This window comes from Poecilia reticulata, chromosome 6, assembly GCF_904066995.2.
Source record: "Poecilia reticulata chromosome 6, P_reticulata-male-v2, whole genome shotgun sequence".
NCBI classification, from domain to species: domain Eukaryota; kingdom Metazoa; phylum Chordata; class Actinopteri; order Cyprinodontiformes; family Poeciliidae; genus Poecilia; species Poecilia reticulata.
Genome location: NC_088835.1, coordinates 26,538,017 through 26,553,105, shown reverse-complemented (window position 1 = coordinate 26,553,105; position 15,089 = coordinate 26,538,017). Strand labels below are relative to the sequence as shown.

General features: G+C 38.4%; 1 protein-coding gene and 1 long non-coding RNA gene across 3 annotated transcripts in view; one reads left to right on the top strand and one right to left on the bottom strand.

The window, feature by feature from the left end:
- The window catches only part of LOC103466405 (uncharacterized), a 76,284-nt gene that overhangs the window by 19,132 nt on the left and 42,063 nt on the right, over window positions 1-15,089 (top strand). For both annotated transcript variants that reach the window (XR_014087953.1, XR_533946.3), the window contains 2 exons: window positions 338-429; window positions 11,704-11,909. This is a non-coding gene — a long non-coding RNA (uncharacterized LOC103466405). The remainder of the gene's footprint in view (window positions 1-337; window positions 430-11,703; window positions 11,910-15,089) is intronic.
- The window catches only part of alx4b (ALX homeobox 4b), a 38,314-nt gene that overhangs the window by 15,775 nt on the left and 7,450 nt on the right, over window positions 1-15,089 (bottom strand). The window contains exon 2 of the mRNA XM_017305095.2: window positions 5,346-5,659. Coding sequence (XP_017160584.1) covers window positions 5,346-5,659 — 314 coding nt within the window. The remainder of the gene's footprint in view (window positions 1-5,345; window positions 5,660-15,089) is intronic.

Genomic DNA, 15,089 nt, shown 5'->3' with positions numbered 1-15,089 from the left:
TTTTTATTTTTATTCTTTTGTTTAAGAGTAAGTATTCTTTCTGATCTGAAATATATTTAGTTTAGGAAATGTGCAAAAAGCCTTTAATTTTTTATAGAGCTTGCTGAGTTTTAAGGAAAACAGAAAATCCTACAAACTGAAATGGAGATTAAGAGACTGATTTTCAAAGATTTATGTATGTACAATAACATGATGTAACACACTGATGTGATCTTATAGATTTGTTTTTTGTATATAGTTGGACTTGCTGGTTGCTTTGCATCATTGACCTGCTGCAGAACCCAAATGCACTTGAGATTAAAGTCACAAACTGACTGCCGTACATTTTCCTTTTCAGGATTGTTCCAACAACTGCAGCGAGTCGTCCAGATCTCGAAGAAGCTCAGCGGCTCCAGACCGTAACGCGACAAAAACCACGTTTGACTTCAGGTATGAGGCATTTCCCTGAACGTTTTTGTTTAGTTTTACAACTAATATAACAAGATCCAGACCTTCCAAAACTTTCCAAGTTAATCTTATCCACAGAACGTCATAATCAGGACATTTTTTGACAAACATCAGATGCACCATTTTGTGCCAGCAGAGGTTTTTACCTTGAAATTCTCCCCAGGATGTAATTTTTTCCCCCGTTTCTTTCTTATTGCTGAACCGTGAGCTTTTATTGGTGAACCATGGACTCTGGTTAGTGAGTCCTGCAGTGCTTCAGACATGGATCTGGGTTCTTCGCTGATCTCCTGGAGGAGTCGTCAGTGCCGTTTACTAGAGTCCCAATCCTTTGAGATGACTTTAACCTTTTCTAGGTTGATAGATGTCAGTGGTTTTGCTTTTCATTTATTTTTAAATTGTTGATTCTGAGATTTTTTGCCAACTTTATGTCAGACATTTTATTATAGCTAGTGAAACAGAAGTTAGCTTCTTACACATTTGGCAGCTCGTGCTTAATTCATATTAAAAGCGGAAACTACTTTTTCCACAATGATCCAGGTTTGCTTAGAAGGTTTTTCCTCTTTTGTTAATTAAAATTATAACTTAAAAACAGCATTTTGTATTTGTTTAGGTTATCTTTGTCTAACACTAAGAAATATTTTTGATGATTTGAAACATTTCAGTGTAATAAAATCAAAAATATTATATAAACCTGTTAAGAGGCAAATAATCTTTTGCTGTAGCTCGACAACATTTTGGGAATTTCCAGAGTGAAAATATGATTCTGTCTGATCAAAATGTTTTACTGTGTGATGTTTTCCCCTTCTATTTGAGTAAACTTAATGGCTTAAAGGCTATTGAAATGGCATTTTCCCAAATCTACTATGACATTTTTGAGTTCAGAGTTTTCTACTAAGGTGAGATATTCGCTGCTTATAACTCACCAGCTCACAAACCCCTGCCCTTTACCTCATGCAGTTTTTTAAACGTACACCACTTCAGTACCTCCGTCCTGAACAACATGCCCACGAGGGCGAAACCTACCGACTGCAAACACTTACTACTTTTGTTTGTATTATTTAGCAGACATCTGCAAGGAAGGTGGCTCGGTATTCTTGGAGCTCAAAGTGCTTGGCGGTGATACAGTAATTGCTAAAGACGCTGACAGCAAAATGCAGCTTACAGAGCCATTATGGAGCTTTATTTATGCTCCAGAGCCAGCAGGCAGAGAGCGAGAGAGGAAGACGGAGAAAGGGAGGGCAGAGTCTCGAGCTACAAAAGCAGCTTTGAAGTCCAGCCGTCTCACCTCATCTCTGTCATCCAGGTCCACTGCAATTGATAGAGTGCCTCACTCACTTACTCACACACACACTCGCACACACCCGGCCTCCCTGTTCCATTAAAACATGGGCAGCAGGGGTGAAGTCCAAGACCGAGGCTCTGAGCCAATTGTACCAAACTGGTGGCAGCAAAAAGTCACATGAGTGATTACAGTGAGCTGCAGCAAGACTTTATGAAGACATTCATCACCAAACTGAGGACGAAACTGAGGACCCTAATGGTGGCGTTTAGGCTCCGAACATCTGTAGTGTTCGTTTCAATTGCTGTTCTGCTGGAGATGAAACAGATTCTCCAGTTGCTTGGCGCGCTCCGAGTGCCCCTCAGTCCTCAACGATTCAACATCCCTGGACTTTGTCTCCGCGGACCTTCAGTGAAAATTGTGGCATTTTAGTCTTGATTGCATGCATATCTGGAGCCTGATTTCTTTTTTTTTTTGAGGTTTGGGTCAAACCTCACAGCAACTCTGCTGCGTAAGATGAAAAACTTAATCATATTCATCTGGAGAAGGGACGGGCCTTTGTGAACACTACGAAAATGTGCTTATTTTACTGTACCACCGCGAGGACCAGGCCAGGTTCCTCCGTCCCTGACTGTGTCTCAGGCCGTGCGTGGAAATTGAAACTGGCATCTCAGAGTGTCTTTTATATCCATGCCAAACGGCTTTGATGACTTTCCATGTGTTTTCCTTGCGTGCCTCCAGAGCGGAGCGGTGAAGTGGTTTGAACGTGGTAGTTGCTGCAGAGAAACCCTTGGCCTCTGACCTTCATGTGAAGTCTGCACCGTGTAAGTGCAATGAGCAGAGTCTTCCCCCGGTCCCACCCACCCGATGCTCTGATCTAAAACTGGCAGGGGGAAAGAGAGATTTAAAACAATAGGCCTCGCTGTTCTGCTGATCAAAACAATCTCTGTCGGCGTGCCAGAGTTAACTCTCTCAGCGTTTTCTGTCGGATCAGGAGTGATCATCAGCATTCAAACAACAACTCTGCAGCAAGAGACGCTTCAGCATTCAAGACACAATCTTCTGTGGACAGGAGCAAAACCATCAACCGATTTTAAGACTTGCACTGCAAAAATACAAAACTTTATCAATTATTTTTGGTCTAGATTCTAGTGCAAATGTCTTAGGACAATTGAGATGAGACAAAACTAACTTATAAGTACATTTTCAGCAAGATATAGGAGCTTAATTAGAGACAATTATTTGTTAATATTGATAAAAGAGTGCTAGTTTTACTGGCAGATTATTTCACTTATAACATAAGAATGTCCTGTCATTTCATTTATAACAGAACTACTACTTTTTCATCAATATTAAAGTATTGACTTGAAACAAGCACTTATATCTTTCTGAAAAGTTATGTGTAAGTTAGTTTTTGCTTTATTTCAGTGTACTAAGGTATTTACACTAGAAACTATAAAAAAAGTACTTGACAAAAATAAGATTCTGTGTTTTCACAGTGTGTTCGTCCTTCTATGACCTCTTATTATTGTTCCCGCTATGACAAAACTTAGCGTCAAAAAGGATAAAACAGTTTCGTGTAATATAAAATCTACATGCCAAAACCGAGCTGACCTAGTAACAACAGCAACCCTTTTGTCCAGATATATATAACCTAAACATAGTAGTTAGTTCTTTTCTGTTACATGAAACCATCCTGACATTTTCAATTAGCAAACAGGCGCATATTTAAAGTTTGCTGGTCTGGTGCTTGTTTTAGTCATCTGAGGCTCCAGAGTCCTGTAGGATTTTAGAAAGTTGCTTTAAGGTGTTTAGCTTAATCTATTTAATACGGAGGCCCCTAGGGGACATAGGGAAAAATGTTGTTTTGCATTCCCTCACAATAAGTTTTACGATCCCTCGCAATAAGCAAATACACCCTGGTCTATTTTTAGACAATCACAAATGTCAATTTAAAATTGCAAATATATACACAACGTGAAAACCTGTTTATATATTCTTAACTCTTTGGTGCAAAACACTGATTGAAAATGGATTTATTCACTGCATGTTTGTGTAAGGTGGAGAAGGAACTGCACATGAAAACGGCTCTTTGTTAACCGTTCAGACAAAAAGACGCAACCAAAACTGAGTTATTTTCACTCTGTGCCAGAGTTAACTCTCTCAGCGTTTTGAAAATAACTCAGAAATAGTCCAAATAGTTTCCTCCTGGTGGAAAGTTTCTGTTTCCATCCCTTCTAAGATATAAAGAGATGGAAAGCCCGTGTTTGGCCCGTTTTGTTTTGCACTTTGCACATAGGTTTGTGGAGCATTTCCATCCTAAAAAAATATATATATATAAAACTTCAGATATTTCACAAATGAGATGCATGAAAAAAACCTTATGAAAACTTCATATTATAGCAGAAAGTACGGAGGCCGCTGGAAATAAGACTTTCAGGATTCAGTTATGCTGCATAAACTGATCAGTACATTATTGTGAAGGGACACAAGTTTTGTGAGGTAACGCAAAAGAAACAAAAATCCTCCATGTCCCCTAGAGGGCTCCGTAGTTTAAAGCTGATCAGGCTTTGAATACAAAATGATCTGGTTGGTTTTGAAAACATAATTTTTATGTAAACCACAGTTTTTTACAACTTTGAAAGTCGGAGATGGGTCAAGATCCTTCATATTTATTGGCACCCTAGGAAGAAAAGATGTTTCAGATAAACTGTTGCTAAGAAGATTTTAAGCTGAAGTTTGGTAACAGATTTGAAAAAGACTTTCACCTTTTAAAATCCAACAGGTATAATTTTATTTTCCACATTTCCAAAAGCTTTAAATGTTTTAATTATTTCTCGGAAAAATTTAGCTGAGTGTGTATTTCCTTGTCTAACATGAATGGCATGCTCTTTTTGAGAATGTTGTTAAAAGTCCTAAATTTGTCTCTTTGTCTCCTTTTGCGTATTCCACCGGAAAATAAATTATATATTGGTAATAAAAGTAAAAAATAAAGGTATTTTAAGTGAACGGTATAATACTTAATTTCCATTTTCTTTCAAGAATTACTTAGCATGCTGATAAGTTTGGTTTAGTTAATACCATTAAAAATTTCTTGGCATCTGAAAACTAACGTCTCCACAAAAAGTTTAAAAATCTCATGATTTTGCAAGAATGTAGCACCGCAATAAAAATGTTGGTAACGATAAATAACACAACAACTCGCAGGTAATACTGGTACTTTTCCAGGAACTGGGAGAATATTTTTAGAGACTTAACGAAACTTACATCATTTCCTGGAACTTTCCAAGACTTCCCTGATTACTTTCCTACTGTCTTAAGATAAACTAAAATACCTGCTTAGTTCTGAAAAGCTGCAGGAAAAAACTAGGAGGTTCGATGAAGTACCTGGTAAGATTCAGGAAAATACCTCATCAGTTTCTGGAAATATCCATGCAAATATCTGCAAAGTACCTGCCAAATTTCTATGAGGTAATCATAGAAATTTATGGTAAAGTCTGTTATAAATTCTGCAAGGTGCCAAGTAATCTCCAGGTTCTGGGAAAGTATGTTCTGTACCGAGTGTCTTCAGTCCAGGGAGACTGAACTTACTTGGGGAATATTTATCTCTTACTCTCACCTGAACCCGAGCCTCTGTCAGGTCCGTCCTCAGCGCCAGTTGCTCGCGAGCGTAAACGTCTGGGTAGTGCGTCTTCTGGAAAACTTTCTCCAGCTCTTCCAGCTGGTAGCTGGTGAATGTTGTGCGGTTGCGTCTCTTCTTGCCTTTGTTGCTCTCCGCCTCGCTTTTCTCCAGCGGGCTGGAGAGGTCGGACCCCGATCGCTCGCTTGGCCCCTTCACAACGGGCTCCTTCAGGTTCAGGTAGCTGCCCTCCATCCCAGGAGGATCAACGCTTGGCGGAAGCTCAGACTCTGTCAGGCCGCTGTTGTCCTTTCCTATATGTGTGGGGACAGGACGGGGAAGAGAAATTTATGAGGCTATTACCAACACATTTAAAGGGAAGGTACAAAAATGTGACCTTTAGACATTTGGGAATAAAATCTGGACTGCAAATTGAAGAGTGGCCACTGGAACATTTTGAGTTTTCTGAAAACTTCTGCAAAAGGAGGAGAGTTGGCACGTGGCAGAAGCTAAAGGGCAAAACTCAGAACACATCAGATGAGTTTGGACTGTTGTTTTATTTGGTTCTCTTACTCTTTAAAAACATGCTTGACATTTAGCAGTGCATACTAGAAATATGAACAAATACAGATTTTAAAAAACAGCAGGTTATTGTATAGCAGCTATAGACTTAGCTTGTTAGCTAAAAGCATAATTATGTTCTTGCTGTAATAATACTAATTTCACATAATCACATCAAACAAACATTTGAACATTATGCCACCTGTAATCCTGCCATTTTGATTACTTGTAAGAATCAGTGTTAGTTTTTGAACTGCCTCACATTAATGTCAGAAAGTTTACCTGCTTGTCATCTTGTTACAATTTTAAATAAAGTAGAAGTAATGATTAGCTTACATCAACATTTTCTTTGCTTTCTTAAAAGTCTGGAAAACATTAAATTTGATTTGATCATTTTCCAAGTTTGGATATTTTTGGAGAAATTAACATTTTGTCTGGAAGATAAAAATGGACATTTCTTGGAAAAACAAATGGCTGCTTAAAATTATTTGTGTTTAGACGATGACTTTTATTTCGAGTTTTTGTTCACCTTTTTTGGTTTTCTGGTTTTTTTATTTATTTATTTTTGACTCAGATTCAACAAACGTTTAAAAGGTGAAGATCTGTTTATTTCTGTGATGACTGATGCTTTTTTTTTTTTTTTTTTACTTTATACATTTACGCTACTACGGATTCTTTAATCTCGTCCACATTTTTCAATATTATGGAGTTTTTACTCATCCAAATGCCCAAAAACCTTTTATAAAACTGTGCACTTCCCCTTTGACACAGTTCCAAATCTGAGACACCTTGTAGTTTCAGGACTTGTGGGAAAATGATAAAACCTACGTAAACATATTTATTCGTGATTAAATAGTTAGCCCTAAGAATAAAAAAAATTGAAAACTGACTCTGGAAAAGCTTAGATATCAACGGAAATCCTGTGGGAACCACGTGCATCGTCTCACTCATGTTTTATTTAGAGACCTAAAGAAATGTAGCATAAATCTCAGTTGCTGAGAAGACGTGCCTTCTTTTTTTTCTTGTTTGAAAGGTTTGTCACAACACATTGGTAGTGACCTGTGACATGACCTACAAAGTCCCCTCACTATCATCCCTCCATCATGTTACGTGAAATCCGAGCTACATGAAATCTGCTCCATCTTGAGATCTGTTTGGTGCAGGGTGCCGATGTGGCGGGGGGCAGAATCGCTCTAACTGCTACCACAACCAGTCTTACCCTGTCAGATGTAAACAACATTGTGTTTGTCGCCTTCGATTTCTGGAGCGTCCATTTTGGGACAGACCTCGCTCTGTTCCCGTCGGGCCGCGCCGCCTTTTCCTGTGTCTTTCTGAGGAGATGAAGAAAGCTGTGCCTTCTGCTTCAATAAACAAACAGCCGTGTGAATAAATAAGCCGAGGGGCTCTGGTTGCAGACCGGCGAGAACACTGCGCTCGCTCAGCCTCTGTTTGCCTTTCCTGCGATGGGGAAGGGGAGCACCTCGTCCTAAATGCACTGGGCGTTTAACTTCTCATCATAGAAACACATCTGTGACTCTTATGCATCCAATTTCATTTGCCCGTGTGCATGTATTTTAGTTTGTCACTTTGTGTTTCAGTTTGAAACGATCAAACTACTCCTTACAAGCTGTCGAGGGAAACAAAATTATAATTTCTGGCAATTGTGGATCTTTTTTTTTTTCTTGTTGATGACTAAATATCTTTGGACTGATGAAGCTAGGCGGAGGCTGTCAGCAACATCCATGTTTGTTTTCACAGATTAGCTCTGCTTTGGCGAGAGCCTCCTTCAATGCAATGTCAATATCTGTTGGCCGAAAGCTGCAGCAGCCCTCCCCTGGACTCTGTCTCCAACCTGTCCCAGCTGAGACACTAATGGAACAGCACAGCTCTCCCAGCTGGAGTTCATGACCTCAGATCATCACGATCTACCTGTCAGACCTTTTTATGGTCTTCCCGCAAGCAGATGTTCTGACATCACCAACCCCTTGAATTTGGCCTCTTCTCTTCATGCACTGTGCTATATTTTTGTTTCTCCCCCCTCGAGGAGGAAGCATAGCTGCCATGTCTGTGAAGAAAGGCGGGTAAAGTCCAAGTTCCTGCCTGGCATTCGTGTCCATGAGGGAAAATACAGCTATTCCCCGTGAGCAAGGCCCATATCCTGTCAGGCTGAAGGTGCACTGAGCATGGCAGCAGGAAGGTGTCCGGAAATATTCAGGATTCTCATTCCTTTTTACCTCCGTTTTGGAATAAATTCATATTTACTTTTCTCATAAAGAAATAGTTCAATGTTTATATATGTACATAAAAAAACACACTGTGAACAGCAGCTTGCTTTAAAGGTGAGCTATTATGCATAATTATACTTCCATTTTGGTTTCTTCTGCTTCTAAAATCAGCCAAAATGCTTTAAAAAAAAACCCACACAGCAAGTTTTAGGCACCAAGTTAATATTTTTTGGTGTCTGGAAAATGACCCGTTTCAAAAATCTCTGAAGTGTAACATCACAAATCAGCAGGCACTCGCCGTTACCTAGCAACCCCAGCCAAGCCCAGCTGTCAGCTAGCAACCCAAACTGAGCTCCAGGAGTTTGATCAACTGGTTTTACCGCTGTATGCGCTTTACAAGTATGTTATTGTTGGCTAGCTATTCAGAAATGACTTGCTGCATTCTTGCTGGTTGTGCAGGAGGCTCCACTTCTGCTGTTCAAAGATGTACGCTGTATAATTGCGTATCTACTTGCAGCCATTTCCGCGTGCGAGTGTAAACATTGAGTTGTGGGCCGTGACCAGCAGAGGCCTTAAAACGGCTCATTCTGAAAGGAGATCAAAATGGGCAGAACTGAACAGACTGAAATCTCTTTGTGCAAAAAAATTTAATGAATATGTTTTGTGTAGCCCATAGACCTATCCTAACCTGTACAAGGAAGCATAAAAGGTAATCTTTTAGAGTCGAAATCCAATAAAAATTACAAATAAGGCAATATTTTAACATTAAGCTGGTGCCAAATTGTGTCGTTGTTTGCTGAGACACTGAAAAACATGTCACATGAGGATAAAGGTGAGAAATTAAAGAGCATTTTGTTGAATATCAAGTCCTTTTACAGCTTTCAGGAATGTTTGGGTCTTTTGATCCCATCTCTCCCTGAATAGTACACCATAGTTGGGATCAAATGTGTGAAATTCACCGTTTTGTACTGTGTGAGGACAGATAAGGTTTCCTTTAAATGAAATTGTACAGTATCGTCTTAATTTCATGTATAACAGCTGAATAAATCCAATACTTATTCTGGTGACAGTTAAAGAGATCAACATTTAGAAGCGAGTTGATCTTCCTCAGTGCAGACTGAAAGTCTGCGTAGAATGGCAAGAAGTTAAGCAACATTTATTATCACTGTTAATCAGCTATGTAACACATAGCATAGCATATGTGAATTATATATGCTTTCTCAAAGAAGCAAAATAATGTTTGAATTCTCAAACTGCATGCTACAAGGTCAAATGCACAGGAATTAGGCAATGGTGGAAAGTTATTTACTTAAAGCTGGTATATCAGAGGAGGCAGAGGAACATGAAAAGTCTTTTTTTACATCCTCAAAATTATTATGCCCTGTTGCTAATAGTAACCATTAGCAGCAAGCTAATGTTTACTTGCTGCTAACCAGCAAGTAGCCAGCTAATGGTTGTTGTCATTAGCTTGCTGCCAATAGCCTGTAACCATTAACAAATTGACTTTAATAGAGTAGAACATGAGAGATTGTAGGAATAGTTCATGTTTTAGCTTGATTATTTAAATAAAAAAGAGCCGGTCCCAGTTTGGTCGCAAAACGTTTGGTCTGTTTTAGAAGCAGCAGACAAATGGAAGTACAAAAACTTGCAAAATGTGAATTTTGGACACTGTGTCCCCTTTAAATGAGGTGTTACCACCTCATATCTTCAGGAGACTCCTGATGACCCAATCATTTCCATTAGGTGTATTGTTCCAAAAAAAAAGAGAAACAATAACATGGGAAAGAACCCTGAAATTTTCCGTTCTTAGAGGATTATAGATGGTGCATAATCATCTAACCTCATTTCCTGTGTCAAAAATCATAACATTTTATAAACATGATGACCGTATAAAGGGTCATAAAATAGATTTTTAAATAAACCACTATGGTGTTTTTTAAGGCAGCAGAAATCTTTTCCTGCAGGACTAGACGAATCTTTCCCTTAATGACGATCACAGGAGGTAGACTGTATGCTTATCAGACACTGCCTGTTTTAACAGAACCTTCCTTTAAAGATCCTGAACTAACCCTTAAATACAACCTTTCAAACACAAGACGTTTATCGACATCTTTTTTACGGCTTCCTCAAGACAGCCAGTTCTTCTCTTTATATGATCCCTAAAATATGCTAAAAACGTCCCTTTTTTAGCCAGTACATCCTGTTCAGATTTAGTCCGAACAAAGACGTCAAACATCAGGCCTTTTGTACCACTTTGGATCAACGCTGACAACCTCATTTAAATATGAATTAGACGGAGAAAAGTATGCTGAACGTGAATCTGACCAAACTGAAAAACCACACATTTAACAAAAAGCACATTTTTCTGTCACATCACTTCAGTAAATTTGTGTAAAATGTTGGCCATGTTAAAAAAAAAGACGTTATGATGCCATTATCAGATAACAAGATGTAGACTGTTCAGACTCGCCACCGAAATCCCATTTTATTAGACAATAATGCTACTAAAAAAATGCAACACTAAAGCATTTTAGAAGAGTCAGGAAGTGTAAAATTGTTCCACTGAGTTAGGAGCTTTGCTCAGAAATAAACAATATCCTCGGGATGAAAATCTGGCATCCAAGCAGGCACCTTTCAAACGCGTGAGATGGAGATTATAATGTTTCAGACAGTCTATCTGCTGTGGGAAACTCAAGCTGCTAAACTTTAACAGATCTTCAACAAAAATTAAATAACACCTTTAGCAGGTTTTGTATGTGTTAAATCCTCGTCTACTCTGACATTTATCTCCACTAGACTCTGCACTAATCAACATGTTTTCTGTTATCATCTCGTCTCTGTCGCGCTAACCACACAGATGCATTTGCCACAAGCATTTTCAAGTTTTTCCCCGCATGCTGAGCTGTCTCTTCTGGAAAACACAGCCATCAGACAGGGCTTTCTTTGGGAAGCCAAAATTCCTCTACACTGGCTCTGAATTTTTTTGGCATTCGAAGGAATGTGTTTTTTTGACAGCGGTTCTCGTTTCAGCGCTCATCAACATACCGTTTACACACATGCATGTATGCGAACGCGCTGAACTTCGCCAGCTTGTCCCGCAATCTGCCGGCGTCCCTGTTCTGTGACGAGCTGCAGACCGCTTCAGTTAGCCGGGGTCAGATGTTTACTAGGGTCAGCAATTTAATCACTGCTGAACACAGAGAGAAAACATCAAAGTGTAATTTAACTGGTTGTAAAGCAACAGGGCACCCTCTTAGTTTTTATGGAATGGGACAGGGAGGGTCAAGTGAAGCCAAATAAAAGAAACACTATAAATTAGTAACCTGGGGAAGGGTTAATGACAAAACACTAAATAGGGGAAGGGAATGCTTTTAAACAGAGTGCTCTAAAAAAATGCTCCCTCTGAACACTTAAAAGTTGATTGCTGTTTGCTGCAATGGCTCTCCATGTATCACACCTTATATGAAGTAAATACAAAGCAAATATCCCATTAGGTTTGGCTGTCAACAGGTGACAATGAATTTATGTGTGCCGACGTGTTTCATGCCGGATTTTTGTTTTCCACTGCTCAGGGTAAAGCCTGATGCTGAGCGCCGTTTCCTCAGTGGAAGGGAGGCTCCCAGATGTTCCTGAGGAGAGATCTGCACGGCTCAGAGAAGAATGCAGATTCCCTGGGAAACGGAGGAATCTTTCTGCCAAGCCTCGAGAAAAACTGGCCTCCGTACCATCACAATACTACAAACTACTGCTGGCCCAGTCGAGCACGAAGTTAATTCAGGTTAGGTTATGGTTTTGGAAGAGGGTTGAGGGGGGGCTATGAATTTACAGCGCATGATTGACAGCGCTATGATCCTCCTCCTGGCACTGATTGGTTGTTCCTGACAGAGATGTGTATTTCTGCAGCAAGAAGGCAGGTAACTAAAAAAATTACCTCTCATGTACCATAAGGAGAGATCTGCTGTTTAACCGTTTAAAACAGTTTTAACAAATATATAAAAAAAAAATATTTTTTTTTAATAAAAGTTACATCCCCAGGTTTAGTTTGGGATGTCAAGTCAACAATTGTTCTCACTATTCAGTAAAACGTAACACTGATATATTTGGGTTTGCTTCACTATTACTGAATATATTAAAGCAATAAAAGGTGAAATCTGTCATAATTGTTGGTGGGAAAAGACTCGTATTGATGCAAGTTTGCTTCCATTTTTAAACAGATCAGTGAAGATGCTAATGCTAACTTGCTGGTAAGCCTGAACCTTGTATCTGCAGTGGAGCCATTTGTAACTCAGAGAAGCAGCAAAATCTGCTGATTCAGGTTTTAGCACAGATCAACAACCAGCGGATTTTCACCACAGACTCTTGCAGGCAGTAGAAAGTACCTGAGCCTTCTCACAGTTCAGTGTTTGCAGATTCATCTACTTACAGATTACGTATGAAATATTTAAAGCTGAGATTCCTATGTGCAACAGTACTTGACATGCTATTGGCTAGCATATGCAACGCAGCGGCATTCATTTTCCTTGGTACTGATTGGCTCCACCCAGCTAATTATTTACTCAATTACATTTACTTGAGTAACTTTTTTTCTTTTTTTTAAAATGTACTTTTAGCTACTTTTTACTTGAGTAAAAATATGCTGAAGTCTTACTTTAGTATAATTTTTGGATACTTTGCTCAGGAGCTGAGATAAATAAGACTGTAGATGTTAACTTCTGTGGTGGTGCTAAGATGTTTTCCACTGTGCGTTTTAAAACATATTAAAGTTTATTTGGTGTTTTAACTTTTAAAAAAGGCAATTATAGACGTGTTTAGGGGGGGATTTCAGCTATCCGTGGTTGGCTGTGGTCTCTAACCCCCATAAATACTGGAGAATATGCTGTAATGCTCTGCTTTCTGTTCTCTTTGCTTGTTGTATTTCTTGTTTGTCTTCATCTGCTTTGTGTTTGGTGCCACCTGCCAGCATGGACAGAAACACAAAGTTCTGGATGTTTCCCAACCCTGGTTCTCAATTCATGCCTGGTTTACAGGCTGGAGCTGAACGTTGTGACAGCAGCAAAGTGACAGGACATTGAATTTTATTCATTTTTTAGGTAATCATCTGGCTGTGACTACAAGGCACAGTAATCATAACCCCCCCCACCACCCCAAAATGAATCTTTTACTCTTTTAGTAAAATAAATGTATCCAGTTTTAGATTTTGAACCTAAATGTGAGTTTCTGAAAGATAAAACTTACAGCAGTAAGTTGTGTTAACTTTTTATTAATTTATTCAAACCTCCAAGAGTTGAATAAACTGAGTTTTTAGGTTTGCACTTAAAAAACTGAAAGAAGAGAAAGTCAGGAGTGGGAACTATTTCCCAGAATGCTTAGCGGCATGTTTCTGTCTCCTGAGGTGGAAGTGCGTCACGTTGATCTGACTCTGGTGTTTTATTAAATGTTCATTTTAATGCAATTCTCAGTTAGCAAAGCTTGAGGATAATGTCCTGATCACACTAAATGTTTCTGAGCTGAATTCATTGGGATGTTTAATAAAATTCATCATCAGATCAGAAACATTGTTCCTGCAGTTTGAAACAAGAATTTAAATTATTCTAAAGTAAAATAAGTATTTATTTTAACTTGATATTGTGAGTAAAATATAGAGAAATGTGGCTCTTTAACCAGGTGATGACCGTTTTTTAGTTAAAACTCACAATTCAAGATGAATGAAGCTAAAAAAACAATGTTTAGACAAATTTCCTCTTGTTGTTAAATCAACTTCATGAACTTTAATTTAAAGCAAAACAATTTTTTTGTGACTTAAATTGCATTTTTAAGGCAGCAGGTGGACTTTCATTTTCAACTTAAACCAAATGTAAATGTTTTATGCTGCTGTCATAAATACATCCATTTCTAATGCGCTTCTTTATGACACCAGCAACATATAAAAGTGATTTGTATCAGTAAACTACACACAGTAACTGCATTTAATCATATTTTCAAATACATCGATACATATTGATCCTCTTATTGAACAAACGGTGGATAAAAATAACAATCCCAACAAAACAGAGAATTTTAGAGGATTTTAATCATTAATTAGAATTTGGAAATCAAAATTCTTATTATTAGAAATTTATCCTGATAAACGATACAACGAATGCCCACTCATATCAGATTTAACAAATTTATCCAAAAGCCTTCTAGCTCACATAAATGTTGATTAAAATGTAATTAAATACAATGTCTGCACATTGTCTCACTGATATCGGTTAAATTGTCCCGTCGTGTTTTTATTTCTGTAAATAAAAAACTATTTATTGTTCCAAAAGCCGGTCCAGATGGGTTTGAGTCCCTAAGCAGAATTTAACTTTCAGGCCTTCAGAGCAACACAACTCACAGGATAAAATCAGCTGTACAACAACAAAGCACTTTACTCAGATACAAGATCTTAACTGTGCAATTACTCTTAGTTACGTTTGACTTTTTAGCTTTCAAGTATCACAGGTTAGGGTTTAAACGATTACCAGTCACATGTGCAAAACGCTTGTGCCTTCAGAAATGGCGGTGACCAGATGGGGGATATTTATAACCTCTGGATGAGGCAACGAGATCAGAACCTCAAGAGATTCGTTTAGATGTGAAGGAAGTTGAATTTTGTTTGAAAAAATAGTCTGTATGTTCAGGACTTGAAGGATTTGAATGTAACAAAACAAAAAAAACATCTGATTTGATTGATTAGCACATAGTTTTTCAACCTTGGGAAGAAGTTTGTATGATTTAAAAAATGCTACAACTCATAATGTCAGACCTGAATGTGTGATTCTGGTATAATCTGTGTTAGGGGGCATTCAAAACATTTAAAAACTTCACAGGTAAATGTTATAGTTCATTTATTGTCTTTTATCCCAAATTTATGCATAAAAAAATAATAAACACGATTCCACATTATGTCTAAGTTTGGGGGGAAAGGTCAATT